The sequence below is a fragment of the Arvicanthis niloticus genome, chromosome 6 (assembly GCF_011762505.2).
Source record: "Arvicanthis niloticus isolate mArvNil1 chromosome 6, mArvNil1.pat.X, whole genome shotgun sequence".
In the NCBI taxonomy this organism is placed as follows: domain Eukaryota; kingdom Metazoa; phylum Chordata; class Mammalia; order Rodentia; family Muridae; genus Arvicanthis; species Arvicanthis niloticus.
The window spans coordinates 89,763,043-89,789,102 of NC_047663.1; the positions used below are offsets into that span (position 1 = coordinate 89,763,043).

General features: G+C 54.0%; 3 protein-coding genes across 10 annotated transcripts in view; 2 read left to right on the plus strand and 1 right to left on the minus strand.

The window, feature by feature from the left end:
- Nucleotides 1-1,030, plus strand: part of Nprl3 (NPR3 like, GATOR1 complex subunit) — a 36,762-nt gene extending 35,732 nt beyond the window's left edge. For 5 of the 6 annotated variants that reach the window (XM_034505616.2, XM_076937126.1, XM_076937127.1 and 2 more), the window contains one exon: nt 538-846. In XM_034505616.2, coding sequence (XP_034361507.1) covers nt 538-703 — 166 coding nt within the window. In that variant the 3' untranslated portion in view covers nt 704-846. Of the gene's footprint in view, nt 1-537 lie in introns of all 6 variants that reach the window. The other variant, XM_034505617.2, reaches the window with a different exon arrangement.
- A 490-nt stretch (nt 1,031-1,520) lies between these two features.
- Mpg (N-methylpurine DNA glycosylase) lies at nt 1,521-8,312 on the minus strand. Its single transcript, XM_034505620.2, has 4 exons — nt 8,074-8,312; nt 6,629-6,826; nt 4,243-4,447; nt 1,521-1,968 (listed from the first exon to the last, which is right to left on the minus strand). The coding sequence occupies exons 1-4, from the start codon at nt 8,248-8,250 to the stop codon at nt 1,550-1,552; spliced, it is 999 nt and encodes a 332-aa protein (XP_034361511.1). The 5' UTR covers nt 8,251-8,312; the 3' UTR covers nt 1,521-1,549.
- Nucleotides 8,313-12,720: 4,408 nt separating this feature from the next.
- Nucleotides 12,721-25,465, plus strand: Rhbdf1 (rhomboid 5 homolog 1). 3 transcript variants are annotated; one of them, XM_076937125.1, is made up of 19 exons: nt 12,721-12,857; nt 18,903-19,043; nt 19,121-19,251; nt 19,517-19,621; nt 20,103-20,316; nt 20,630-20,839; nt 20,924-21,046; nt 21,119-21,276; nt 21,719-21,976; nt 22,067-22,178; nt 22,288-22,362; nt 22,446-22,607; nt 23,186-23,286; nt 23,393-23,456; nt 23,854-23,948; nt 24,160-24,235; nt 24,304-24,404; nt 24,508-24,661; nt 24,835-25,400. In XM_076937125.1, exons 2-19 carry the CDS (start codon nt 18,927-18,929, stop codon nt 25,252-25,254), a joined length of 2,676 nt encoding a protein of 891 aa, XP_076793240.1. In that variant the 5' UTR covers nt 12,721-12,857; nt 18,903-18,926; the 3' UTR covers nt 25,255-25,400. The 3 variants fall into 3 exon arrangements, with proteins under 3 accessions (XP_076793240.1, XP_034361649.1, XP_076793239.1); XM_034505758.2 differs by lacking the exon at nt 19,517-19,621 and having other exon boundaries at nt 24,835-25,465; XM_076937124.1 differs by lacking the exon at nt 19,517-19,621 and having other exon boundaries at nt 24,839-25,453.
- Nucleotides 25,466-26,060: the final 595 nt, after the last annotated feature.

Consider the following 26,060-nt stretch of genomic DNA (forward strand, 5'->3'; position numbering starts at 1 on the left):
ACTGACTTGGCTCGGCAGGAATATGTCCTGATTGTTGACCCTGGGGGAAACTTAGGGTCCTGTATCATAGCAGCATGATGTCTGTCATGTCCATCCTCCCTTAGGTGATGTCAGGGCATGGTGTTATGGGAGAGGTCAGGTTGTCATTCTTTGTTTGAAGTAACACACTGCAGACGGTTAGAGGGCCATTTGCAACTCTAACTGCTGATCCCGGCCTTTCTGTACCCTGGCCTTCTTTGTGCTGGACTCAACTGCACAAAGCTCCCTGGAGCAGACTGCCCCAGTACCATGGGAGAACAGGAAGAAGCTGTTCACACTCTTCCCTTCAGCAGGGTGCATGCTCAGGTGGCTCTGCGTTTGCACATCCTTGCTGCTTTGTGGGCTCTCTTTAGGCCCACCACCACCTGTCACTGGGGGAACTGGTGGACCTCACCCCACTGCTCTATACAAGCCTGCGGGCAGTTCATACACTCACCCAATGGCTGTCCTCAGTAGCACTGGCCTTGGGCGAGGCTCATGCTGTCCTGTGCCCTCCAGGCTCCTTCACTACTTCCGTGGCCGCCACCATCTGGAGGAGATCATGTACAACGAGAACACACGGCGCTCCCAGCTGCTCATGCTCTTTGACAAATTCCGCAGCGTGCTGGTGGTGACCACCCATGAGGACCCCGTTATTGCTGTCTTCCAGGCCCTGCTCACATGAACCCGGGCAGCATGCCTGTGTGTGCATGGGAACAACCTCCTCTGCCGCAGGGTTCCTGACGGGCCTCAGGAGGACAGGCAACCCCAGCCTGGCAGAACTGCTTCCTGTTTCAGCCTCAGTCTGCTCAGAGGCAGCTATGGGGCACAACCATTGCTGGGCTTTGTTTTTTCTTGACACAGTCTTCTGTAGCCCAGACCTCATACTTGCCATGTAGCTAAGGATGACCTTGAACTCCTGATTTTACTGCCTCTGCCCTCCAAGTGCTGTGATTACAAATAAGTGCCATCAATGTCACTTTAAAAAAAATATATTATTTATTTATTTTTATTTATGGTTTTGTGTGTATGTGTACCCTGAGGTCAGAAGAAAGCATGCCCTGAAGCTAGAGTTACAGAGGTTGAGAGCCACTGGGTGTGGTGCTGGGAACAGAAGATCAGGAAACACGTCTAACCACTGCCATCTCTCCTACCCACCAGTCTCCCTCTTCAATCAGTCCCTATGGCAGCCTAACATTGCTGAGCTGGAGAAGGTCTTCCAGGATGTGTCTTCAGAGTCCAAGCCCTTTATAGAGATAGGTTGTGTCCTTCTCATCCCTTTCCCAGCCTGCCCCTTGTGGAGCTGCCCTGGACAGAGTCTAAAAACACTTGTTCAGCTCACCCTGCTCCTGGGTGTGTACCTGCACATTGATGTTCAGCTCACCCTGCTCCCGGGTGTGCACCTGCACACTGATGTTCTCCTGTTACACACTGGGGGACGCCGGTTCCTGACCCGGGTAAAGAATTAACTGCATGAACACAAATTCTGGCTGAGACTTGGGGACAGTTCTCTACAAACAGGATATTTATTTTACTTTTGAACAGTTAAAAGCCCAGCAGAGCAGGCTGTTTGCTGAGGCTGACACATCTGTTCAGCCACTCTATCTACCACACTGACCCATGGGCTGCCCTGGATATAGAAGCGCAGGGGCTTCTGTGTCCACTCCCCTGCATGACCAATCCCTATGCGGGCTGCTGCCACCACAGCTGGGCTACTGGACTCCAGCGGGCCACGCTCCAGCCACACAGCCTCATCTTGGGCCAGGTCTCGCTGGTCGAAGCTCTTATCAATGGCTAGGGCCTGGCACAGCTTGGAGGGACCGCTACAGAGCTCACGGTCCTTGAGGGAACGGCTGACAGTGCTTTTCCGGAGGGAGTTACGAAGCTGCCGCATGGTCTCCAGGCCCTCCAGGGGCTCTAGTGCTCTTAGCAAGACACAAGCCCCATCCCCTGTGGGACAGACAGAGAACTTGGAAGTAAACCTCAGGCCTCCTGCCCGTGCACATACCCAGTGTAGCAGAGGTGCTGCTCTCTTCCTGCACATGGAAGCCGTATCCATGGTATCAGACCCCTCTGCTTCCCCCTTCTCTATAGCATTGACTAGGCTGCTAAGCTTTCCTTGAGTACCTTGGGAAGCCTCCACCATGGAAGACTGACAGTGAGACTCCCTGTCAGTTCACTGTCCTCAGAGTCAAAACTATGATCACCTAGTGTGGGCGGGTCTGGTATCAGCTTCTTCTTTCTGTAGCTTCCCCTAGGTTTTTTTTTTTTTTTTTTTTAAATGTGTCTCTAAGTGTATTCATGCATGTATCTATGTGCTCTGAGAGGATCCCCAGGAGTTAAGAGTTATGGGAATTATAAACTGCCTGATATGGGATCTGAACTGGGACCCTCCGGAAGTGCTGTAAATGCCCTTAACCACTGGGTCATCTCTGTAGCCTGCTTTCCCTAGTCTTAACTGGTAGTGGCTATGAGAGTGGCAGAGGAAACCCCAGAGATCTAGCACCTCTAAGGTGGGAGGCATGTCACTCTGCTAGAAAATAATAAGTCTCAGATCTAATCCAAATATGATACAGGTCAGGAAAGCCTAGAAGGTCCAGTCCTTTGAACCCCTCCTGCTAGGCTGTACCTAGCTCACCACCTGGGACTTCTCTCATTTCAGGGAGAAGTGGGTTATAGAGTGTCTGTAAATACAGAAGACATGGTCCCTACTCTCAGTCCCCCCAGAGCCACCTTATCACCCCACCGTATCCTGTCCTCCTCATCTTCATGCAAACACCGTTGACTTCTATGTCCTTATGGAACTCTGCTACACATGTGCTTTAACTTGGCATCCTGGGCTCTGCCCTATATGGCCTTTCTACACTCATCTTCTTCCCAGGCCCTCAGCACTCAAACCTGGCTGGTGACATCTATGTCCTCACCCTCTACTCAACATGGATGGCCCTAACCAGGACCATGTGCGCCCTTGTGGGATTGCCCTCAATTTGGGTGGTCCTGGAGGATTTCAGTTATATGTTCATTCTTGCCTCTGCCTTGTCCACCGTGTCCTCGGAACCTGTTTTCCTCCCTCCGAGACTATAGAACTAACCATTCCTGGCTTGCTTCCTTACTTCAGCCATGAGCAGGGTTGGTTCTGTCCAAGAAGGCTTCTGTGATCTCTCTTTTTAATTAAAGGAATTTAAAAAAATGTATTGGTGTTTTGTCTGTATGTATGTTTGCACCACTTGTATGCCTGGGGCTGGGAAAAGAACCCAGGTCCTTTGCAAGAACAGCCGATGTTGTAAACAACTGAACTACTCTTCAGCCCTGTCTTGTGATCTTTTGATATCTAGTCATCCATAGTGTCACAAAGAATCGGCTTTGTGGTAGGTGCACAGCCATCCCGTGGTCCACTCACCTCCAGCTCCCAAGTCCCCTGTGGTGGAACTCAGTTGTCTGCTATGTAACCACAGTCCCCTACATCACAAGTACTTGTCCAACAAACCAAGAATATTGATCACTTAGGGACAAACAGGGAGGGCTTAGCTCACAGGTACTGAGATATGCCAGCCATGTTCCTGGTCAGCAGTGGCTTTGGCAGGATGGTACTGGTTCTTCAGGCTCAGACCACTGAGAACACAAGACTACATGCTTATCAGGACAAAGCTGGACCCCAGAGGAGAGTCTCCCTGACTTCTCCCATGAGCACTACACCAGCATCCCTCCACTAAAGCTGTCTGGGGCCAGAAGGTCTATATGATTATCACAGGGTTTCTAGTAGCTTCCCTGCCTTTATCTGCTAGATCCTAGTTGGTCATGATATTCAAATATGTTGCCAAATATTGCCTAATGTCCCCTATGGGGGCAGAAGTGCTCCGGGCTGAGAATAGCTGAGCTAGATCCTCTAACAGGACTTTTAGTCCTATAACAGGACTTTTGGTAAGAAAGTATGAGCCCAGCTCACCCAAAACCAGGCCTTTTCCACTTCCCTATCTTCCACCACTCCAAATCTAACCCAGGATCAAAAACATTGCTCTGAACTCTGGCCACTGACTGCTTTCATTCTATTCTGTGTAGCCTCAGCTGCTTTAGCCAGCCTCAGCCACCCTTTAAGCATAGCCAACGCTCCTGAAATCCTAACTAGGCCCCTGGCAATGCCACCTTCCTACTCAAATGCCTGTCTACCCAAGTGGGGTTGGCAGCTGCTAGCCTGTCTGTTCCCTCAAGCCCAGCACCACTAACCTTGACTGGAGACGTTCAAGCAGAAGTACATGCCGTAGATGATGTACACATACAGGGTCCCAGGTTTCATGAACATGCCACGGTTACGGGCGGTCTGCCGGCCACCCCTTGAGTGAGCAGCTTCATCTTCTGGCCCCAAGTATGCCTCAGTCTCCACAATGCACCCACGGAGTTCTGTTCCATCAGCGAGTCGCCGGACAAGGACCTGTGGACAGTGAGTCTGCTCAGAACAAGGGGGGGCCAACCCATCTGGACAGTCCCCACCTAGGCCTCTTTTAAACTCAGGATGTACCAGGCATCCAGATCCAGCCAGACCCAGCTACCTGGCTTCTCTGCCCCTCGTGCTTTTGCTCAGAGCCTGAACGATGATGTCAAGGTCACCAGCCCCTCCTGACCACCTCTAGTTCCTTCTCACTAAGAGTTCTAAGCACACCTCAGGATTCACCTGGAGTCGTGGTGCAGCCTGACTTCCAAGTCCTCTCAGTGTTCTCTCTGCTACCTCACATCCTCTCCCAGAGTTCCCTCGAGAGAACTTAATGTTCAGTGGGTCTAACGATGTCCCTGTTGCAGATTGTGTGGTGTGCTTGTGAAGCTAGGTTACCAAGGCAGCCACAAAGGATCCATGTGCTCAGACTGTGCCCCCCAGTGCTGAGGCCTTACTGAGAGGTGGCCAGCTGGTCCTGCTAATGCAGTGCCTAGCCTGGACTATGATCCTAAAAATGGCCAACAAGCCGGGCGGTGGTGGCCTGCGCCTTTAATCCCAGCACTTGGGAGGCAGAGGCAGGCGGATTTCTGAGTTCGAGGCCAGCCTGGTCTACCGAGTGAGTTCCAGGATAGCCAAGGCTATACAGAGAAACCCTGTCTCGAACCCGCCCCCCCCCCCCCAAAAAAAAAAATGGCCAACAGTCTTGATTCAGCCAGGGCTTGCAGGATTTCAGCATCCAGCCATGCTCATTACCCTTCACAGGTTTGAGGAGTTAAACCTGTCAGAAGGCACCTTCTTCTTCACCCAAGCAGACCCATGGTGCCTCAGGGTCAGTTGGTAACAAACTAGCAGAGTACAGAAAAAGAGGTGGCCAATGTTTGTCATAGAAGCCTGGAAATTCTTTCAGGAACCTAAAACACTGAAGACAGGGATTAACGTTTTAGGAAGAGAAAAAGGCCAGAGAGTGTTCCTTCACTAACTAGCCATGTGCTCCCATGAGCTTCTCGAGGGACCTTCTGGGGCTTTTTAGGTGGAGGGTCTGGGAGAACAACATGTTCCTCAGCCCACAGTAGTCTATTGCCCTGACATCCCATTGCGGCGAACGTCTCTTTTACTGGGCTTATGACCCACACCTGGGCTTTCCTTGACCGAAGGGATACACAGGCAAAAATAGCCTTTTCTCTGCCAGACATCATCTTGTCTACCAATATGGGTACGAGTGGGCACGACAGGGAGCCAGCTGATATGCCAAGAAGCTGAGTAGAGACAGGAGGAAGCACGATGGTGGTAATGGTGCTGTTGGGCCATCATTGAGCCCTTGATGTAAACCTGAGATAAATCTGTACCATTTTTTATATCATAGCAGTTGATTACTATGGGGCTTTTAGAAGGAACACAGATTCCCTGCAGCTTAAAACATCCTGAGGACAGAATCTCGTCCCTTGTCTAGTAGGTCAGGGTCTGTTCCTGGAACTCTTAGCACCAGTTCTAGTAGAGAAACTGCCTGTCCTTGGCCATGTTGCCGTAAAGAGAAACTTGTTAAAGGAAAAGGTAGGGCCAGCGAACCTCTAGAACCAGAGGGTCCAGCTCTAGCACCCAGAAGTAGTGGGTGCTAGATGAACCCAGCCAGCTCCATGATGTGCACTTCAGAAGGTGACAGACTCTACTGTAAGCCACACTAGGCTGGGCCTGGGGTAGTCCTCACTTCCACTGTAAACATGGCTGGCACAGCCCAGATCTTGAGTCTGTACCGAGCCTGGGGTACTGAGCCATGCATTGAGGAGGCCAGCTCTTTTAAGTATTCAGATGCTGGCAGCCTAATGGTATCCCTGGCCCCAGCCATCAGGGAACAATTAGGCAAGAGTGGTCCCTCATAGATTCTGAGGCCAACACTCATCAACACCTTGCAGACAACCTGTCCTAAGGGTGTTTCACATAGAACAGTCCCTAGTCCCCTGATGGATAAGTGTAAGAACATACCTGTTACTGCCAAAGCAGTACAGTTGCCAGGGGATACCACTATCAATATTCCTACTCTTTGCAGTGATCTTAAGACAACAAACTATTGGACCCATATGGGCAACACAGCTACCTATGCACACACAAGGAAGGACAAGTCAGAGATGAGACCTAGTAGTAACAGGACTAGGGTTCCTGGAACCTGCACCTGCATCACATTACCTGTCCCAGAAATGCACGGGCTAGGGTGACTGCTGGCTGGTCAAAAAACTCTGGTCCTAGCCGGGCAGGGTGGTCCTCTGGATTGGAGAAGTAGATACTCCGCTGGAGGCCCGGGGTCGGAGGGAGTCTCTCTTTAGGGGTCTGCTGCCGCTCTGAGTCTGCCAGACGCTGCTTTTTTTGCCCGGTCTTTCGGGAAAGCTGTAATGGGGAAAAAAACAAAATAAGTGTCTGCCTGCCTGTCTGTCTGTTCCTCTATCTGTAAAGTGAGGTGCCCATGGAGTGAATCATTCTGAGACATGAACAGAACCCTACAGCTAATAATACCGCCTCGGGGGCCTTGGGACTTGGTGTAGGTAATGACGGGTTGTTAGCGGTGACAGGAGGGTGGGCATTTTCTGCCCACACCTGCTCCACACATGGGTAAGAGGCATTGGGACAAGGTGGATGCCTGAGTCTGATACAAAAGAGCCGCTTTTTTCTGATTCCCACCAGTCACACCATCTCCAAGGAAACTTGCTTCTGGAACCCGGTTTTTGTTCCTAATCCTGGCCAGGAATTATTATTATTATTTATTTTTTTGGTTTTTTGAGACAGGGTTGCTCTGTGTAGCCCTGGCTGTCCTGGAACTCACTCTGTAGACCAGGCTGGCCTCGAACTCAGAAATCCGCCTGCCTCTGCCTCCCAAGTGCTGGGATTAAAGGCATGCCCCACCACTGCCCGGCTCCTGGCCAGGAATTAAAATACAGTCAGAACCTGGGCAAGGAAGGTCTATCAGAGAGACATACTGAGTTTGTCTGGGTACTGCTCAGAAGTCAGGTCACAAGACCCCCTCGATATTGACAAGACCTGACACACCAATGGGTGTGCAAGGAGATGACCACCTGCCTGGTCCCATTCTAGGTGCTCAGGGTAGAACCCTGCTGGTTCCAACTGTCCTCTGACTGCTTGGATATTAGAACTAGGAACTGGGACAAAAGGCCTATGGGTCTATAGGACCATCAGGCGCTAGTCTACTAACAGCCGATAAACAAAGCAAGGAAATCTGACCACATCCTTCAGCTACTGTGGTACAACAGGAGGGGATTAAAAGGACAACTGGGCAGTGAGCCTAGGGGCAAGGCCAAGACCTATCCTCAGTCAAAGCTGGGCTGGCTGGTTAAAGAGCTATTACTTTTTTTTTTTTTTTTTTTAAAGACAGGGTTCCATGTAGACTACACTGGCCTTGAACTCCTGATCCTCCTGCTTCCATTGACTTCCCAAGTACAGGCGTGCGCCACCACGCCCGGGTAAGATCCATTATTTTTATCTGTTGTGCTGACGTCCAGGTTGGACTAAGGCTGCCAGGCTGCCGGGAATGGATGCTGACGTGACCGTCTCTGCAGCCAGACCCACTGTGCCAGCTCGCCGTGGGCTCAGACACCGCGACGCTGCGCCCCAACTCTCACCGGCGCTGGCGTCTGGCCGACCTCATGATATCCGGTCATTAGGGATCCTGCTCTGACATTCTCTGGGCGGCGGGCTCGTCCAGGAAATGGAGACTGCTCGGTGTCGGGGAGCAGGGTCACAGACACTGGTTTTAAGGATCCTCTGCCCGGGCGAGCACTACCACCGCGCGTGGGCATCTAGCCGCCGCCAGCACAAGTCAGGCCACCGGAAGCGTGGGGAGGGCGGGGACTGGAGCCTGCGCCTGCGCAGAAGGCAAGCAGTGCGGGGGTGGGGCGAATCTGCAGAAGAGGCGGAGCGAAGAGCCTAGGGGAGGGACAGGGCGGGGCGAGTGTGGAAGCCTTCTTTACTTTCACCACTAGGATTGGAACCCGGGTTCCCTAGGACTGGTTCTGTCCCAATGGCCCCATTGCCATCCAGCCGTTTCTCTGAACCTATACTGAATTTTCGAGGGTCCCGGACCAGAAGGCCTTGCCTTGGAATATGGTGGGCCACAGGGGGTGCATTGGGTGCTGTAGAGAACAAACATGAGGCCTTGGGAATCTCAGTCTGAATTCTGATCCTGGAATTCTCTTTCCCCATCCGGATGGTGTAACTGACCGAAGTAGATGCCTGCCCCATCTGGAGGCCCCTACCCTGGGTCATCACAGCTGACAGGTGGAAGGAAAAGGATTCTGCCTCTGCAGTGGATCCCCACTTAAATCCCTGGACCCTTGACTCCTGGAACTGCTGTGAAGAGGGCTCACCACCTAAGCTAAGCTAGCTTGGAGGGCAGGACCAGGGCTGCAAGGAGCTGAGCATACCCATCTGACTGGATAACAGTTGCCCGGCATCTCTTAATTATTACTTCTCTGGGACCTAGGCTTGCTACCCACCTATCTGTAACCTTTCAGATGAGGCTGTGCATCTGTGCCGGAGTCTTGAGCCTGGAATGGGAAGTGATTGGTCTTGGAATGGGAAAGATTGGTCAAGGTAAGGGAGGCTTGGGATAGGGTAAGCAGCTCCCCTCCCCAACTTCAGTTCAGTGGCAGCCCCCACATCCAGCAGAGCCACACACACCCTCTTCTACCATTCTAGGGGTGATATGAGTCTGAAGTGTTTCTTAGTGGACACAATCCTACCTCCCCATTCATACTGCCTGATTAAAACCTTTGATAGCGCCGGGCGGTGGTGGAGCACGCCTTTAATCCCAGCACTTGGGAGGCAGAGGCAGGTGGATTTCTGAGTTCGAGGCCAGCCTGGTCTACTGAGTGAGTTCCAGGACAGCCAAGGCTATACAGAGAAACCCTGTCTTGAAAAAACAAAAAAACCAAAACAAACAAAAACAAAAAACAAAACAAAACAACCCAAACCTTTGACAGCTTGTCAGAGCTTTCTTTGATTTCTGAGACCCTGGCATCTGAGACTGGAGATGTTAAACAGGACAGAGCAAGGGGCCATATGCTTGTGAGCCTAAGGACTCTGGTCCTCAACTGCTTCTCAACTGGCCAGCCAGCTCAGGGTCCCAGGCTGGGACTCAGCCATCCCCTCTCATGGGCCTCAACTAGGACTTCCTGGGGAGGGAGCAGCAGCCTCTTTGCCTGCCTGCTGCCTGTTGGAAGTCATCCAGCTGTTTGTGGCACTCTGTGCAGTTTCCGGGGGTGGGGTAGGGGCAATATGTTGTAAATTGGAACTAAGGAGGTTGGCCTTATCCCCCATAGACATTCGTCCAAACAATGCCTCTCTTTTCCTGTGAGGATAATGCCCCTTCCCAATCTAAGAGGGAAACTGAGACCCTACTTGGGTTTTGGTCCCCTGGTGAGGGCACTCTGAAGACACCTAGAGAGCTAGCTCATCCCCACCTTTGGGTGAAAGACAAGCTCCTTCTGTTTGGTGGGCAGCCTGGCTTCTGCCCCAGGCAGAGACGGGGGTGGTGGCCAGCATCTTATTCTCCAGATGTTCTGGCCAGAGTGTGGGATTGTGCAATGTCTTCCCCTCCCCCAACTTCCTGGTTTGTGGTGTGAAGCTCCCACTACAGGCTGGAAGTGCTGGGTTGGGCTTCCCTACTGTGTTTTGCCAGCAGGCTTGCCAGGAATAAGGGAATGTCCAAGAGCTAGGAGCCTGGGACCTCTTCTGTGCCCAGTAACCTTGAGACTGCCTGGTTGGTGGCAATGATTCCATTGGGAGATTCTTTGAAAGGAGTCAAAGTTGGGGTTGGTGATGGTGTGAGCTCTTTTGATTCCCCACAGGTTGTGGGAAGGTTGGAGCTGCTTCCAGTAGTGGTGTCATGGGCTGCCAGTCCCTGCTAGCTCTATAGGCTTCAGTTTTACTGTCTCAGGGGCTTCACACCCTGGCTCAGTCTCCTGTCTACCATGGACAAAGCAGGAGCTGGGTTGGAGCCAGTTGGCTCCTGATTTAGAAACTAGCAACCTTCAGCAGCTTCTCAGCAGAGTGGCTGCTGTCACCCTGGCAGGCCTCAGTGGGTCTCTGTAGCTCGGGGACCCTTGATAGTTAGCTGTTTCTTGGGCAGAGAGGGCAGCCCAAGGGAAGGCATGCTGTCAGGCTACTAGGATCTTGGCCCAGGAACTTAAACGGTCCCCTTGCCATGTCCAATACCGTGAGGAAGGGGTTTCTTCAGAAATAGCTGGGGACTTCAGGCCTTTCAAGTCTAGCTTGGGGTGGAACAGGGCTAGCCTTGGCCACTCTGTCTTCTCCTCAGATAGCAAGTGTCCAGGGTCCATCTCTACATCTTTCTGTGTGGTGCCTAGAAGCTAAGCTGAAGGTTCAGGAAGTACCTGTTGAGAGTCCTTTTACTGCTCAGGGACCCTAACCACGCAGATGCTGGAGGTTTTGTAGAAGCCTGTCTATCCCAACACCTGCTCACTAGTTCCAGAGGATCAGGAACTGCAGTTGACTTCTGTTCTGCACAGTCAATAAAAGCAGGAGAGAAGCCAGGGCCTGGATTCTGTGTAATAGGTTCTTCCACCCAAAGCATAGGTCAACAGGACAGGTAGCCAGTACTGGGACTGTGGAGACTGGACAAAGGCCTGATCATGTGTCCACACTCCTTTTTAGAACTGTCCCTATGCCTTTCCTCAGGGCTTCAGGATGTGTTTAGTCTGGGGAATGCTGAACCCATATGCTGAGATGGGTGTCTGTCTGCAGACACCATACTCTCAGGACCAATGCCTGTGTGTGTGGATGGATATGGAGGGGTTTGCCAGGGGTGGGGGCTGCTGCAGACTCCCCTGGAGTGTGGAAACTCCACGGTCACTGGAGCAATGAATCCTGGAAAGCTGTTTGTCTGTCACTGCATACAGACAGCTTTGTCTGTGGAACTCTTACATTAAAGATGACTCTGGGGCTGCAGAGATGGCTCAGCAGTTAAGAGTGCTTGCTGCCCTTCCAGGGGACCAGAGCTTGGTTCCCAGCACCCACACCGGACAGCTCAACAACTGTCTACTACAGTTTCAGGGGGGATTTGATGCCCCTTAGGGCATCTGTGGGCACCTGCAACCACACACAAATATAAATAAACATAGACAAATTCTTTTTGCAAGAAAAGACGACTAACTCCTGGGTGTGTCTTCACAGTGAGTCTCCTGTAGAGCTTCTTGCAGCTGGGAATAGATTTCTAGGTCTCAACATACATCTAGGTGACCCTGCAGCACCCACAGCTGGAGGAGATCCCTCTGTGGCCGGTTCCTGATTTTCCAGAAAGGATGCTACCTACCCCTGCACCTCCAGCCAGCCCAGTCTGGGCATCCAGACCCTGCTTATTCCTAGCATGAGTCAAGAATGCTGGGTATGGAGACTGTCCCATCTCTGGCTTGGCATGTGTGGGCTACAGGAGCCCAGAACATCTGCATCACGACAGCCTTCTTCTCCCTCAGCCTTCAACCTCAGCGCTGAGAGCAAAGGAGCATTTTGTAGCCAGCATACAGAGGGATGAACTACGCCATGTGTGAGCATTGAGGCAGAGAGGAGAGAAGAGTGAGCGCACGCGCGGATGTGCTGAACGGTGCTGTCATTCTGCACAATGGCTTGAGGGGTGGCAGGTGCAGTCTGACCCTTGTACCTGCTGGGGAAAAAGTAGGGAAAGGGGTAATTGCTGAGCCGCGGTTCCTGTGACACGGCATCTCAGTGTAGGAGCGTGAGTGTGCACAGGAGTACATGTGTTAGAGTAGAGAGTGTGAGCCCATGGAAGTGCATTTTGAATAGGTGTGCGCACGCGTCCGTGTAAGCAGGTGCGTGAGGGCTTGAATGCATGAGTATTAGAAAGATCCGGTGCGTGTACACGGGGGAAGTGAGGGCTTCGGGACCCTCAGTGATGTACCATACCAGTGAGTGCCTTCGGAAGGAAGGGGTGTTCAATCTGGCTTTTAGGTCCCTCCCATCCCACCCTCTTGCTCCGGAGGTCCCCTTCCTCCCTTTCCAAGCACAGGGCAGCACAAGGGGAAGGAGTTTGGAAAGGCGAGCCCATGACAGATGCTGTGATCACGGTGGTCGCTGGCGAGCCTGACTCCCAGCTACAGGTGTCTCTGCGGGACCCCTGGCAGAGCGCAGCCGGAGGTCTTCCCGGAGGAGGCGCCCGGGGCTGGCAGCGGGCGGCGCGCATTCCTCAGCCCTGAGTCAGGCGGCCGCCCCTCTGCCGGGCCCGCCCCCGGCGCGCACGCCCCTCGGCCCGTGGCATTCCCAGGCGGACGGGCCGGGCCGGCGCGCGGGCGGCGCAGGCAGGGACTAGGCGCGGGCGCCCTCCCGGCCGGCGGTTGCAGCCGGTGCAGACCCCTCCGAGGACCCTGTGGCGGTGAGTGGCGGCCGGGATCTTTGCGCGGCGCTCCGGGCGGGCCGGTGCGGGGCTAGCGTTGTGGCGCGCGTCCGCCGATCGCTGGCAGTCGGTGCGCTGAGTTTCCCGAGCGCCGGCGGAGGCGGCCCGGCCCGGATTCCAGCCCGGCGCCCCACAGAAATAGCCCGTGGTCGGATCGGCGCGGCCTGGAGGGCGGGGCAGCCGGGCAGTGGCTCGGCCGGGTCCCGGGGGCCGGGAGTCCGTGGGCCGCAGCCGCCCTGAGCGGCCCCTCCGCTGCCAGCCCCTCCCCCATGCCCTCCTTGCTCCCAGGCCCCCGAAGGTGGCGTCTGAAACTCTGCGCAGAGCGCGGGACTTTGGGCCACCGGGTCCTCTTCCTCCCACTCACGGGAGTAACAGCAGCAGCTGCGGGCCGGGGAGCTCGGTTGGGCCTGCTCGGCCCGTTTCAGCCCGGTTTGCATCGGCAAACTCGGGAAGTGCTTCCAAAGACATCTCCTGCCCTGTACAGTGGCCCCGAGGGCGAGCCCGAGGCCACACCGGGGTCTTGAAGTAGGCCTGGGCGCGGAGGGGTGACCGCGGACGCCAAGTGCTCAGGAATAGGCGAGAGGGCCTGGCTGTCCTGCTGGGAGCACGCTAGTAGAGCTGGGTGGAGAATGGTCAGGGGACTCCCCCTAGGCTTTCTTTCCGCTCAGATAGTCCGGACCAGAGTTCCTGCTCCCTGTGCCTCTTGGGGTGGTGTGTCTGTCTGCGTGGGCGGGGCCTGGATCCGGAGGCCCCCCGCTCTGTCCTGGGAAAGCCCCCCCTCCCCACTTCCTGTTGAAGCAGGGAGAAGATTCTAGGATGAAACTGGCTTTTCAGGTTTAGACCAGCTAAGAAGTCGGGGCAGTCCCAGGCTAGGTGCTCCCCACCTCCATGGGGCGAGCCTCAGCCCCTTGCCCCCGCCCTTAAGCCTAGAGGATGCTGGGGAACTCAGCAGCTGGCCGGTTCTCAAGAGGTTCCAGAGGCTGAGTCCTATGCTCCCAGGGTCATTCTGGGCAATCTGGGTAAGAGGGCAAGGGTGTCCGGTAGGCCCAGACTGAAGGTACAGGTTCTGGCACAGGTCCACAGAACTCCAGGCAGCCTCCATGGCTGGCTAGTTCCCCTGCAGGAGCCTTACTGGGAGGTCCACTTGGGTGAACCAGCCATAGCTCCCCTGAGGGGGGGTCTAGTGGTGCTGGTTTGGGTCTCCCGTTAAGGCGCAGTCAGGGCCCTTCCCTTGTATCGCCCTAGCTAGCTCTAGTCCTCAGCGTGCCCCTTCCCTGCAAGTGAAGACCTTGCCCAGCCCCAAGTGCTCTGCAGCCCTTGGAGCTAAGGATCCCTCCCAGTTCCCTGGCAGACCTGACCGAGGTGCTGAACTCCCTTGAGGCCTTGTGACCTCAGGCAGTAAAAGGCCTCTCTGAGTCAATCTGTAAAATGGGAGGACCGGAGTGATTACTCCCTGTCATCCATCGGTTATAACATCAACAGGATTCGTTAGGCTCAGGTCTGAGGCAGGTGTCCCCGGCTTCAGGTGACTGAAGCTGTTGTTGCAGACTCAGTTTACCCTCCTGGAGCCACTCCAGTTTTGTCTTGCTTCCTGTGGTTCCTGGGAGGGGTTTCTGAGTCAGTCAGGGCAATTCTGGAAAATTCTGTACCTCCCTCTTCATTCAGAGACTCAGCTGGACTGCAGATTGGGGATCAGAAGTTTCCGTCTTATTGGGCATTAATCCAGAATTTGACCTACAGTTAACTCCTTACTCCAAACCCCTTTCTGATTGCGTGGCTTGGACAGGTTCCCTTTCCCCTGAGCCCATCTGGATCCAGGATTTTGACTGGCCATCAGAGACCCCTGGGCTGTGTGTGCTTTTGAGCTATAGGTGGTGCTTCTCCTCAGGGATGGCTTCTTTCCTCTCATGTGTTCTGCCATCCCTTGGTCCCTTGGGTCCCAGGGCTCCTCTAGGACCTAGATGCTCCCTGCAGCCTTCAGAGAATCCCTTGTTCTGTTGCCCTCTCTGTGTGTGCCTCTCTGAGATGGTGACAGGTGAGGGTTGATGGGGAGGGGCAAAATCTAGTGTGTACTGGGGGACCAGAGAAGCCCCCCCCCCAAAAAAAAAAAGCTTGCCCTGCCCTGAGTCGAAACAAGAGGAGTCAGAGTGGAGGTCGAGGACAGCCTAACAGTTCACAAAGGGCCCAGCAAACACTCCATATGATCCCATTAAAAGATGAGGCAAAGAAAGGCTGGGGGAAGTCACAGTGCTATGTGGGGATGGACTAGCAGAGAGGATATAAGTTGGTGAGTCCTTGCATCAGGGGCAGGCTGAGGCTGGGTATTAGGTCAGAGAGAGGACACATTTCAAGTAGGATGCTGGAGGCAGCTATAGCCCACACCCAAGGATGCAGTTTCACATGAGCTGGGGTCTCTATGTCCCGAGTGTCTGTGCTTCATGGCTGTTCTCTCCTATGCCTGCCTTTGCAGGGTGCATCCTCAGGTCCACGTCCATCTCACACCTTTAGCATCCATCCACCTGCAGTTCTGCTGTTTTTTTTTTTTTTTTCCGAGACAGCGTTTCTCTGTGTAGCCCTGGCTGTGCTGGAACTCACTCTGTAGACCTGGCTGGCCCCGAACTCAGAAATCCACCTGCCTCTGCCTCCCAAGTGCTGGGATTAAAGGCTTGAGCTGCCACTGCCCGGCGTTTTGTTTTTTTCTTTGAGACAGGGTTTCATTATGTAGCCTGGACTGACTTCCAATTCAGAATCTTCCTTCCTGAGCTCAGTCCTGGGATCACAGGTGTGCAGCACTGTTGCCTGGCTACACCGAAGAAGCTTTGGCTGTCTTTTTCCCACTCAGGCAACCGCCCCTTCTGTCGATTCAGCTGCCGCTAACTGAGCACCTACTGTGCGCTGGACACTCTCATCAGCCATTTTGCTAGGTGTGGTGGTGTGTGTGCATCTGTAATGCACATGCATCTGTAATCTCAGCACTTAGGAGGTATAAGCCAGTACAGGTACATGTGTTCTGTCTCATAAAACCAAGAAAAGAAAGCCCTGTTGTGCTCTGTGAGCGGTGGGGACAATAGTGTAGGTATAATATAGATTTTTTGACCCATGTTGCTCCACCGGGCTTCCAGTTTCCTGGCTGTTCTAACTGGACTCATGAGCAGGGCTATCCTGAAGGGTCTCCAGTTGTCCCACAGTGGGGTAGACTCCTATCTCCTCCACAAGTCACAGTCACATCCACGGCGGGCAAACAGTGTATTCTGAGGTATGCTGCTTGCTACCCTAGCTCCGGGTCCACCTTGTCCCTCACCGTCCACTGGACTTTTGCTCAAGCCGCTTGAGGCCCTGACCAGGCTCTGTTGTTGGACCTGACTCCATCCCACCTCCAACTCCTGAGCTTGCTTTCCAGCACTTACTCTAGATCCCTTTTGGGCGGCTCCTTATGCTTCTGGGGTGACTCATGGTGTGTGACCCCAGGCAGTCAGCCTCTCCATGGACCATGGTTTCCCACTGCACTGGGGCCAGCAGAGGAGAGAGTAAAGGCTGTCCCGGGAACAAGAGCCCACTGTGTGCCAGGGGGAGATCTAGACACTGAGCCACTGTGGTCCGGCAGCATGCTGCTCCTTGGCCTAGACTCTTTGTCTGGCCTGGTATGCCCCTCCCCCAGGCCTTCTGAGTCCCACTAGCTTGAGGCCCTGTTAGAAACAGAGTGTAGGGTGGGGCAAGCTGGGAACAGGGCACTAGGGAAGGGTGGGTGTCTTTTCCCCAAACTGCAGGCCTAGAGTTATGTGCCTGGGCTCTCTTGTGTTTCCTTTCACTGTAGCATGGATGGGGACCCCAGGAAACCCAGATGTTTGGATAGCAGCTGGTCATGTGCTTGCTCACAGGCCTCTCGGCTGTGCCTTTCCCACTCACACTTGCTCAGGCTGGTCAGCTGGTCTCTCTAGGTCCTGCTAAAGGATCATCTTCCAAAGTCCCCATGTCTCCACTCAGGAGAATTGGCACTTGCCACCCTGTGCTCAGGTAAGGCACCACCAGCAGACAGTCCTGGAGGCAGGTAGAAAGCACAATGCAGGACTTATATAGAAGAAGGGGAGGTCCAAGAGAGTCTTTGGTTAGGGAGGTAGAGTCATGGATATCAGAAGCTGTTGAAAACGGCAGCTTGCATTGCCGAGAAAAGTACCAGTTCGATGCCGCCTAGAAGTGCGGAGCACAGATACCCAACTTGTTGGAAAGGCCAGTTTCCAGCGCTCACCTGTGTTTGTGCTCTGTGATCCTGTGACCACTCTTGACTTCATTCCTTTCTGGAGCTTCTGAGTGGCTGCTTGGGATGGACTAGAAGACAGAATATGTAAGGCATCCTCCATCTTGTCTGGTACCTGTTCCCTTACCCACTGGCTCAACCCAGCTTGGGAGTTCACTGCCTTCCAGGTTGCATTTTCCCAGTATGTATGGTAAGAATGGCGCCTCCATCTCCTCCGAGCACGGAGAGGGAGAATCCCAAGTTGAAGCATGAGCTGGCTGGTTTCACAGTCTAGAGTCTGTTCAGGTCAACAGATCTGAAGGTCCAGGCCTTCGAGACTTCTGCTCTCCAAGTCTTCAAGGAGCCCCATCTTGGCCTGTATCCTCCTCTTCACTTTCTAGATACGTAAGGCCTTGCACTTGGAGCAGGGATCAAGTGTATACCTGCTCAGAGTGTCCTTTATGAGGAGGAAGTAAGAGTCCTTCAGAGGTCAAGACTTGCCTGACAGTCTAGAGCTGGGCCTTTCTGCATTGGCCGGAACTTGGCTGGCCTCAAACACACAGCTATCTGCCTGCTTCTGCCTCATGAATGCTAAGACTAAGGGTATGCAACCCAATGTCTGGCTCAAATGTATATGTATTTCTTCCAAGACAGGGTGTCACTGTGTAACTCTGGCTGTCCTGGAACTCACTGTGTAAACCAGGCTGTCCTTGAACTCACAGAAGCCTGCCTCTGCCTCCTAAAGGCTGGTACTAAAGGCAAGTACCACCAAGCCAGGCTATCTATCTATCTATCTATCTATCTATCTATCTATCTATCTATCTACATCTATCTATCTAATCAGAGGCCTGAGGGCTACTTTGTGGATTCAGTTTTCTTTTCCACCTTTTTGTTGTTTCCATGGATTGAACCCAGGCTTGTATAGGAAGCTAGCGTTTTTCTCTTCAGAGCTGTCTGCAGGGCCGCCTTGTGTACTAGGCTTGGGGTCTTAGGTATTCAGGGTGCCTTCCCCAACCTGTTCTTGCCTCACTACCTTTTTTTGGCAGTTGTCGCCACCTTGTGGTCATTCATTGTGGTTTCTGCCCCAAGGGAGTTTTGTTTTGTTTTAGACACAGTCTCACTGTGTAGCCCTGGCTGGCCTAGAACCCACTGTGTAGACTGTGCCAGCCTAGAACTCATAGAGATCCACCTGCCTCTGTCTCCTTAGTGCTGGGATTACCTGGCACCAAGGAAAGTCTTCTGTATACAGGAGCCTGTTGCCCTAGGTGTTGCTCTGAAGCCCCAAGAAGCCATCTCTTTCTCTAAATGTGGGGAGTCTTCTGTGTAGTTGATTGATCATGAACCTTGCAGTGTATGGAGTGGTGGTTAAGATGGCCTGGGACAGATGGGCTGGAGCCCTGCACTCACAGATTTTGTCCTCCTGCTCCTGGATGTGTGCAGCCTTCCATTGCCACCTGAGCTGCTTTCACCGGGAGCTGTCAGGAAACCTCACTACCCGCTGCCAAACAGACTGACATCTCTTTATTTGTAGGGACATTGTTACCCAGGCTTTAAGCTTCAAGAGGGCGGGAATCCTCTACCAGCTTCTGCTCATAGTAGGTTCATGCAGTGTTTTACTGTAGACTCCTATTGTTGGAGGACCTGTGAGGAGTTCAGTCACACAGCATGCCAGCACATATCAGGAGCTGTGAGCACCTCTGTTGAGCTTGCAATGCTTCTTCTAGGTTTAGGCCCATTGTGCCCCTGGAGACCTATCAGGGTTGTCACTCTGAATAACCCTATACCCCCAGGCCTGTCTCACTGCATCTAAAACCATGAGTGAATCCCGAAGAGACAGTACTAGCAGTCTGCAACGCAAGAAACCCCCATGGCTCAAGTTGGACATCCCAGCTGTGGTGCCCCCGGCTGCAGAAGAGCCCAGTGTCCTGCAGGTAGGTTCTGGGCAGTAGGAGTTTTGGAATTTTGGGAATTCCCTGGCCAGGCCCCTCATCATGACTCTGCTGTCTAGCCCCTGCGGCGTCAGGCTTTCTTGAGGAGTGTCAGTATGCCGGCTGAGACAGCCCGCGTCCCATCACCTCACCATGAGCCTCGGCGGCTGGTGCTGCAGCGTCAGACATCCATCACACAGACCATCCGCAGGTACCACACCATCCTGGCTGTTACTCAGGCTGGGGTTAGGGAGGTACCCTAGAGGTAGGCATATAGCATCCCTGTTAGGTAATAGGGGGTGGTGGGGAATGGGGCAAAGGTCCCTTCTCGATCAGCTTCTCTTCTCCATCTTAATCCCAACAACACTTCAGCATTCTCCTGTTCTGGGGACCCATGGTTGGCCCTCCGACTGCCTCTCTGTTCCCTGGGCATGCACCCTCCCTTCTCTCCACTCTAACACCCTGGCTCCTCGTAGCCGGCAGGTACGCTTTGGGCGTGTTCATACTCTGCCTCTTTTGAGGCCCCGGGCTGCTCGAAAGGCCCACTCACAGCGCCAGTCTCTGTCTTGGTCCTTGCTCAGGTACCTTACGCAGGTCTTGAGTGTGTTGGTAATTTCTTTTTTTTTTTTTTTTTTTTTTTTTTTTTTTTGGCACGTGCATGTGATGTAGCCTCTTGGAGCTGTTGGAGTGCTTGGCATTCCCTGGCTGCTCATGGCAGGGGCAGTGTTTTTATTTGCATGTTCAAAGACCATGGCCACCTTATTGCTGCTATGGCTGCTGCGGCTGAGTTCTGTAGTACCCTAGTGTGATGGTGGCTGCCTGAGGCCAAGGCCTCTCTCTGGACTCAGGGTTGGGTGAGGGTCTGTGGGAACCTTCTACTGACAGGCATGCAGAATGCTCCAGTAGGAATTGGGGTGGCCAGAGTTGGAACTCCCCTGTCCTGTCCGTGGGGTGACTGGAGGCCTGCTGCAGGGCCTGCTACCCAGGTTGGCCTTTGAGGATCCCATACTGGTAAAGGGACAGGAGATATGGCTTCCCTTTGCTGAGTCCTTCTCATGCCAGGGGGACAGCAGACTGGTTTGGAGTGAGCAAGGACAGTGACAGCACCCAGAAATGGCAGCGCAAGAGCATCCGTCACTGCAGCCAGCGGTATGGGAAGCTAAAGCCGCAAGTCATCCGGGAGCTGGACCTGCCCAGCCAGGACAATGTGTCTCTGACCAGCACTGAGACGCCACCTCCACTCTATGTGGGGCCATGCCAGCTGGGCATGCAGAAGGTGTGCTGCTGTCTCCTACAGGCTCCTCAGCTTGCTCCTCTAACTGGGGTGGGAGGAGGGGAGGGTTAAGGAGAGAGAGTATCCCTCTGAGCCCGTGGGTGGGAAAGCAGCCACAGAGTCTTAGGTTCCTGAGATACTCTCAGCTAGGAACCCTAGGAGAAAAAGAGCCATGGTATTGTTCCAGTTCAGACTCTGAATAGCAAGTCTCAAGGGGAGAAGGACCCCCTCTAGGCGCCATGGGTGAGAATGATGCTCTTCATGGAAGTCTTGCCTGGTTCTGTACACTGACCCAGCATCTTCTCCATCCCACCAGATCATAGACCCTCTGGCCCGAGGCCGGGCCTTCCGCATGGCTGATGACACTGCTGATGGCCTGAGTGCCCCCCACACTCCCATCACACCAGGTGCTGCCTCCCTCTGCTCCTTCTCCAGTTCCCGCTCAGGTTTCAACCGGCTCCCTCGGCGTCGAAAACGTGAATCGGTGGCCAAGATGAGCTTCCGGGCTGCTGCAGCACTGGTGAAGGTAAATGCAGGAGGCCAAGGTTGCAGGCATGGGGGCTGAGCCTGCTCCTACTTCTAGGTCCTAAGGTCACCTCCTTGTCCTCAGGGTCGGTCTATTAGGGATGGCACTTTACGAAGGGGACAGCGCCGAAGCTTTACTCCTGCCAGCTTCCTGGAGGAAGACATGGTGGACTTCCCTGATGAGCTGGATACATCTTTCTTTGCCCGGGTAAGAAGAGCCTGGGGTGTCGCCCCATCTTCTCTGTCTCTGGATCCACCTTGACCTCACTTATTTGCTCAGGAAGGTGTCCTCCATGAGGAGCTGTCCACATACCCAGATGAGGTGTTTGAGTCCCCATCAGAGGCAGCGCTCAAGGAGTGGGAGAAAGCCCCGGATCAGGCCGACCTCACGGGTGGGGCCCTGGACCGCAGTGAGCTTGAGCGAAGCCACTTGATGTTGTGAGTGCACCCAGTGGGTGAGGGGGAGCAGAGGGAGAATCTTCCACTTTGAGAGGAGCTGGGCCCTCGGTTACGATGCTGCAGTGTTTATAGCTTGGACCTTGGAATCTAGCCTAACCACCATGGGTATGTCCAGGGGTAGGCACAACCCTACTTTGATGCCCTCCTACAGAACTCCCAGAGCCCAGGGGCTAGAGTCTAGATGGGATAGGACCATTGCCTAGTTAACACTGTTGAGAGACAGAGCCTGAGTCTTGAGGCTCCCCATTGTCTCCCTGCCAAGCTGCCAGAAGCTTACTGGTAAGGCGGAAAACAAATGGCTTGCTGGGCGTCTTTACCCCTCAGAGACCAGGAGAGACCCTGAGCAGTGCTCTGGTTCTGCCCAAGAGAGAAGGCAGTGTGTAGGTTCCAGGCAGGAAGTGAACACGCAGGCCCCTTCCAGGCCCCTGGAGCGAGGTTGGCGGAAGCAGAAGGAAGGCGGCCCACTAGCCCCACAGCCCAAGGTGCGGCTTCGCCAGGAGGTGGTCAGTGCAGCTGGACCCAGGAGGGGTCAGCGTATCGCTGTGCCAGTGCGCAAGCTCTTCGCCCGGGAAAAGCGGCCCTATGGTCTGGGGATGGTGGGACGGCTCACCAATCGCACTTACCGGAAACGTATCGACAGCTATGTCAAGCGGCAGATTGAGGACATGGATGATCACAGGTAGGCGGTGCTGGGATAGAAGCTGAGCTGGGGTTAGGAATCCAAGTCAGGACGCTGCTGATCTCACCCGTCTCACTTACTTTGTCTCAGGCCCTTCTTCACTTACTGGCTCACCTTCGTGCACTCACTGGTCACCATTCTGGCTGTGTGCATCTATGGCATTGCGCCTGTGGGCTTCTCACAGCATGAGACGGTGGATTCGGTGAGCCCTGTGCCCAGATAACTTGGAGTCTAAGCTGTGGACACTCTGGCCCGGCTCTGGGAGGATGGAGCCCTACAGATTTGGTCTGATCTCACTTCCTACTTTCCAGGTACTTCGGAAGCGGGGTGTCTATGAGAATGTCAAATACGTCCAGCAGGAGAACTTCTGGATTGGCCCCAGCTCGGTGAGGGCAGGGCTGGGGGCGGAGCTTGGAGGTGCCCCACCTATCCTGGGCTGAGGCCACAATTGCTGTCTCCCTCTTCACAGGAGGCCCTCATTCACCTGGGAGCCAAGTTCTCACCGTGCATGCGCCAGGACCCGCAAGTGCACAGCTTCATCCTTGCGGCCCGGGAGCGTGAAAAGCACTCAGCTTGCTGTGTACGCAATGACCGGTCTGGCTGTGTGCAGACTTCGAAGGAAGAGTGCTCGGTGGGTGTCCTGTCTGTGCTGTCCGCTCTTAAGCCTCACGGAGTTCTTTACTGGCTTTCGGCGGTGTGTGGCGCCTTTCATCCTTGCCCATCGCCCCCAGTTTCTGTGGATGGTGCTCTTTTGACAAATTTGGTCTTCATCTGTGCCTGTTCCTTCAGCACATGTTGGCATTCTATCTTAACTGAATAGCACCTCATCTTCCTCCACCAGTTTAAAGCCGGACATGGTGGTGCAGGCCTGTAAGCCTAGTAGTTAGGGAGCCAAAGTAGGAAGATGGTTAAGTTCCAGGCCAGCCTGGGCTGCATTTCATGGTCTCAAAAGGAAACAACAAAGAAAAATGTAAAAGCCTCATCTAAACTTTGGCACCATGGCTGATGGCCCTTTTCCTAGTCAGGACTGAGGCTGTCTCTGGCTTGGTTATGCCCTTGGGTACCTTGTAACACTCCCCACGTTTCTTGGGTTTAACCTAATACTCGTGTGGAGTCAGAAGTTAGTTCCAGGGCCTCGCCTTTGGTTCCTGACTTGTTAACTGAGCAGATGGAAGGCTCTGACCAGGGCCGACCCTGTGTTCCCCACAGTCTACGTTGGCAGTGTGGGTGAAGTGGCCCGTTCATCCTAGTGCCCCAGACCTTGCAGGCAACAGGAGGCAGTTTGGTTCTGTCTGCCACCAGGACCCCAGGTGAGTACTCCTAACTGCCCTCTGAAGGGTGGAGAGGATTTCTTGTTTTGGGGAGGAGGGTGACATCGACACGGGACAAGGGCTCTAACCATTTGGGGTCATGCAGGGTGTGTGATGAGCCTTCCTCTGAAGATCCCCACGAGTGGCCAGAAGATATTACCAAGTGGCCGGTGAGCTGGGGTCTTCCAATTGTCGAATGGGGAGGACACACCTTCCCATTACTAGTGCTGCAGGCTGTCCTTGTTGGAGCACCAGCATCTTCACACTGTCTTAGCCTTTGCTCAGCCTGTCGGGCAAGGCTTGCCTCTGTGAGCGAGGAGTCAGGGCATGAGAACTAGGTGAAGACACGAGAAGCCAAATAGCATTATTCTGGTTTGCGGATGCCTCAGCCCAGGCTCTGGGTGTGACCTACTTGACTCAAGGGAGGCCTGGTTTCTATCTGAGTCTTACCTTTGTCTTGGTTCTCAGTTAGGGTTAGGCCAAAAGGCGTGTCTGTCTGTCTGTCTCTCTCTGTGTATGTGTGTGTGTAAAACAACCCTGACCTCCTTGTTTTTCTCTTTTATCCAGATCTGCACCAAAAACAGTGCGGGAAACCATACCAACCACCCTCACATGGACTGCGTCATAACAGGCAGGCCCTGCTGCATTGGCACGAAGGGCAGGTGGGTGCTCACATGTAGCTGGCTTGGGGCAGCGCTCCCCTCCCCCAATTAAAGCCTATCATAACCTGAGTTCCAGCATCAGGGAGTAAGACTGGGCCGGCAAAGGTGGGTGGGGCTGAGATCCTCCTGAGTAGAGCCCAGGTGCCTATAGATCTCAGCCACGTCCACCTACAAGGCTGGGCACCCTCCAAACCCTGGCATGACCCTCTAGGTGTGAGATCACCTCCCGGGAGTACTGTGACTTCATGAGGGGCTACTTCCATGAGGAGGCCACACTCTGTTCTCAGGTAGGCCTTGAGGGCACACCCTTCTCCGCCCTCGCCCACTGTGGAGGCTGACTGGTCACTCTGCACAGGTGCACTGCATGGATGATGTCTGTGGCCTCCTGCCTTTCCTCAATCCCGAGGTGCCTGACCAGTTCTACCGCCTGTGGCTGTCCCTCTTCCTGCACGCTGGGCAAGTGGGACCGAGGGCTGGGCCGGTGGTCTCATTCCCCAGGAGTGGTGGGCTGGAGGCAAAAGAGAAGCCACCTCTGCTGAGTGCCCCTCACTGCCCACAGGATCCTGCACTGTTTGGTGTCCGTCTGCTTCCAGATGACAGTCCTGCGGGACCTGGAGAAGCTGGCAGGCTGGCACCGCATAGCCATCATCTACCTGCTGAGTGGTATCACGGGCAATCTAGCTAGTGCCATCTTCCTGCCATACCGGGCAGAGGTAAGATGCTTCCCAGGGTGGGGGCCCACTATGTGTGCCTGTAGTTAGCATGACCCCCTCTGTGTTGAGATCAAGTACGCTCTGAGAGGTGGAATGGGAAGATGAGCTATGGAATGGGAGGGGGGGGAAGGGTGCAGCCTCAGTAGCTTACAGCTTCCAACCCCCAACATCAGGTAGGTCCAGCTGGCTCCCAGTTTGGTATCCTGGCCTGCCTATTTGTGGAGCTGTTCCAGAGCTGGCAGATCCTGGCCCGACCCTGGCGTGCCTTCTTCAAGCTCCTGGCTGTGGTGCTCTTCCTCTTTGCCTTTGGGCTGCTGCCCTGGATCGACAACTTCGCCCACATCTCAGGCTTTGTCAGTGGCCTCTTCCTTTCCTTTGCCTTCCTGCCTTACATCAGCTTTGGCAAGTTCGACCTGTACCGCAAGCGCTGCCAGATCATCATCTTCCAGGTCGTCTTCCTGGGCCTGCTGGCCGGCCTGGTGGTGCTCTTCTACGTCTACCCAGTGCGCTGTGAATGGTGTGAGTTCCTCACCTGCATCCCTTTCACAGACAAGTTCTGTGAGAAGTACGAGCTGGATGCTCAGCTCCACTGAACCAGCTGTGGACACCCCAGGCCTCACAGGGCCGGACAGATGGGTGCTTCCTGAACACTGACCTCTTGTGCCTTACTCGCTCTGGTTGAACCCTTACACTGCTGGACATTTATTACATGAGTTCCCATGATAACCTTCTAACTAGTCCCCCGACAACCACCTCATGTGGTCAATAAATGGACTGGGAGCGTTTTAGCTGCCACTAACTTGACCAGGGTTGTCGCTGTTTCCTGACTTATGGCTGGGGCCCTGGGGTGTGTGTGTGTGATGGGTTGGATATACAGTTCGACAAGTCAGTGGTTCTCAACCTGTGGGGCATGACCCCCTCTGGCAAATCTCTATCTCCAGAAATATTTACAATTCACAACAGTAGCAAAATTAGTTATGAAGTAGCAACAAAGTAACTTCATGGTTGGGAATCACTGCAACAGAGGATCTCTTAAAGGGCCACACAGCATTAGGAAGGTTCAGAACCAGCGTTCCAAGTCAAAGACATCTCACTGGCTTTCCGAAACCCTCTCTGTAAGGTCTCATAGGAGGGCTGGCAGCCAGTGTTGGGACATGGACCTTGGGGTGTGCTGCTGTATCCCACAGTGGGGAGCATCTTGTACCCCTGTAATTCATTCTTCATCATGCTGTCTCTACCGAGCCTGGGAGAAAAATGGCTACAGGGAACCTGTGGGTGGAGACTTGTGGCCTGTGTCACTACAGGCCCTGGGATTACAGACTCCTGTTTCCCCACAGCAGAAACAAAGTGAGCTGCTCGGCTTATATTTCCTCCTTGCTGGGAGGCCATAGCAGGAGAG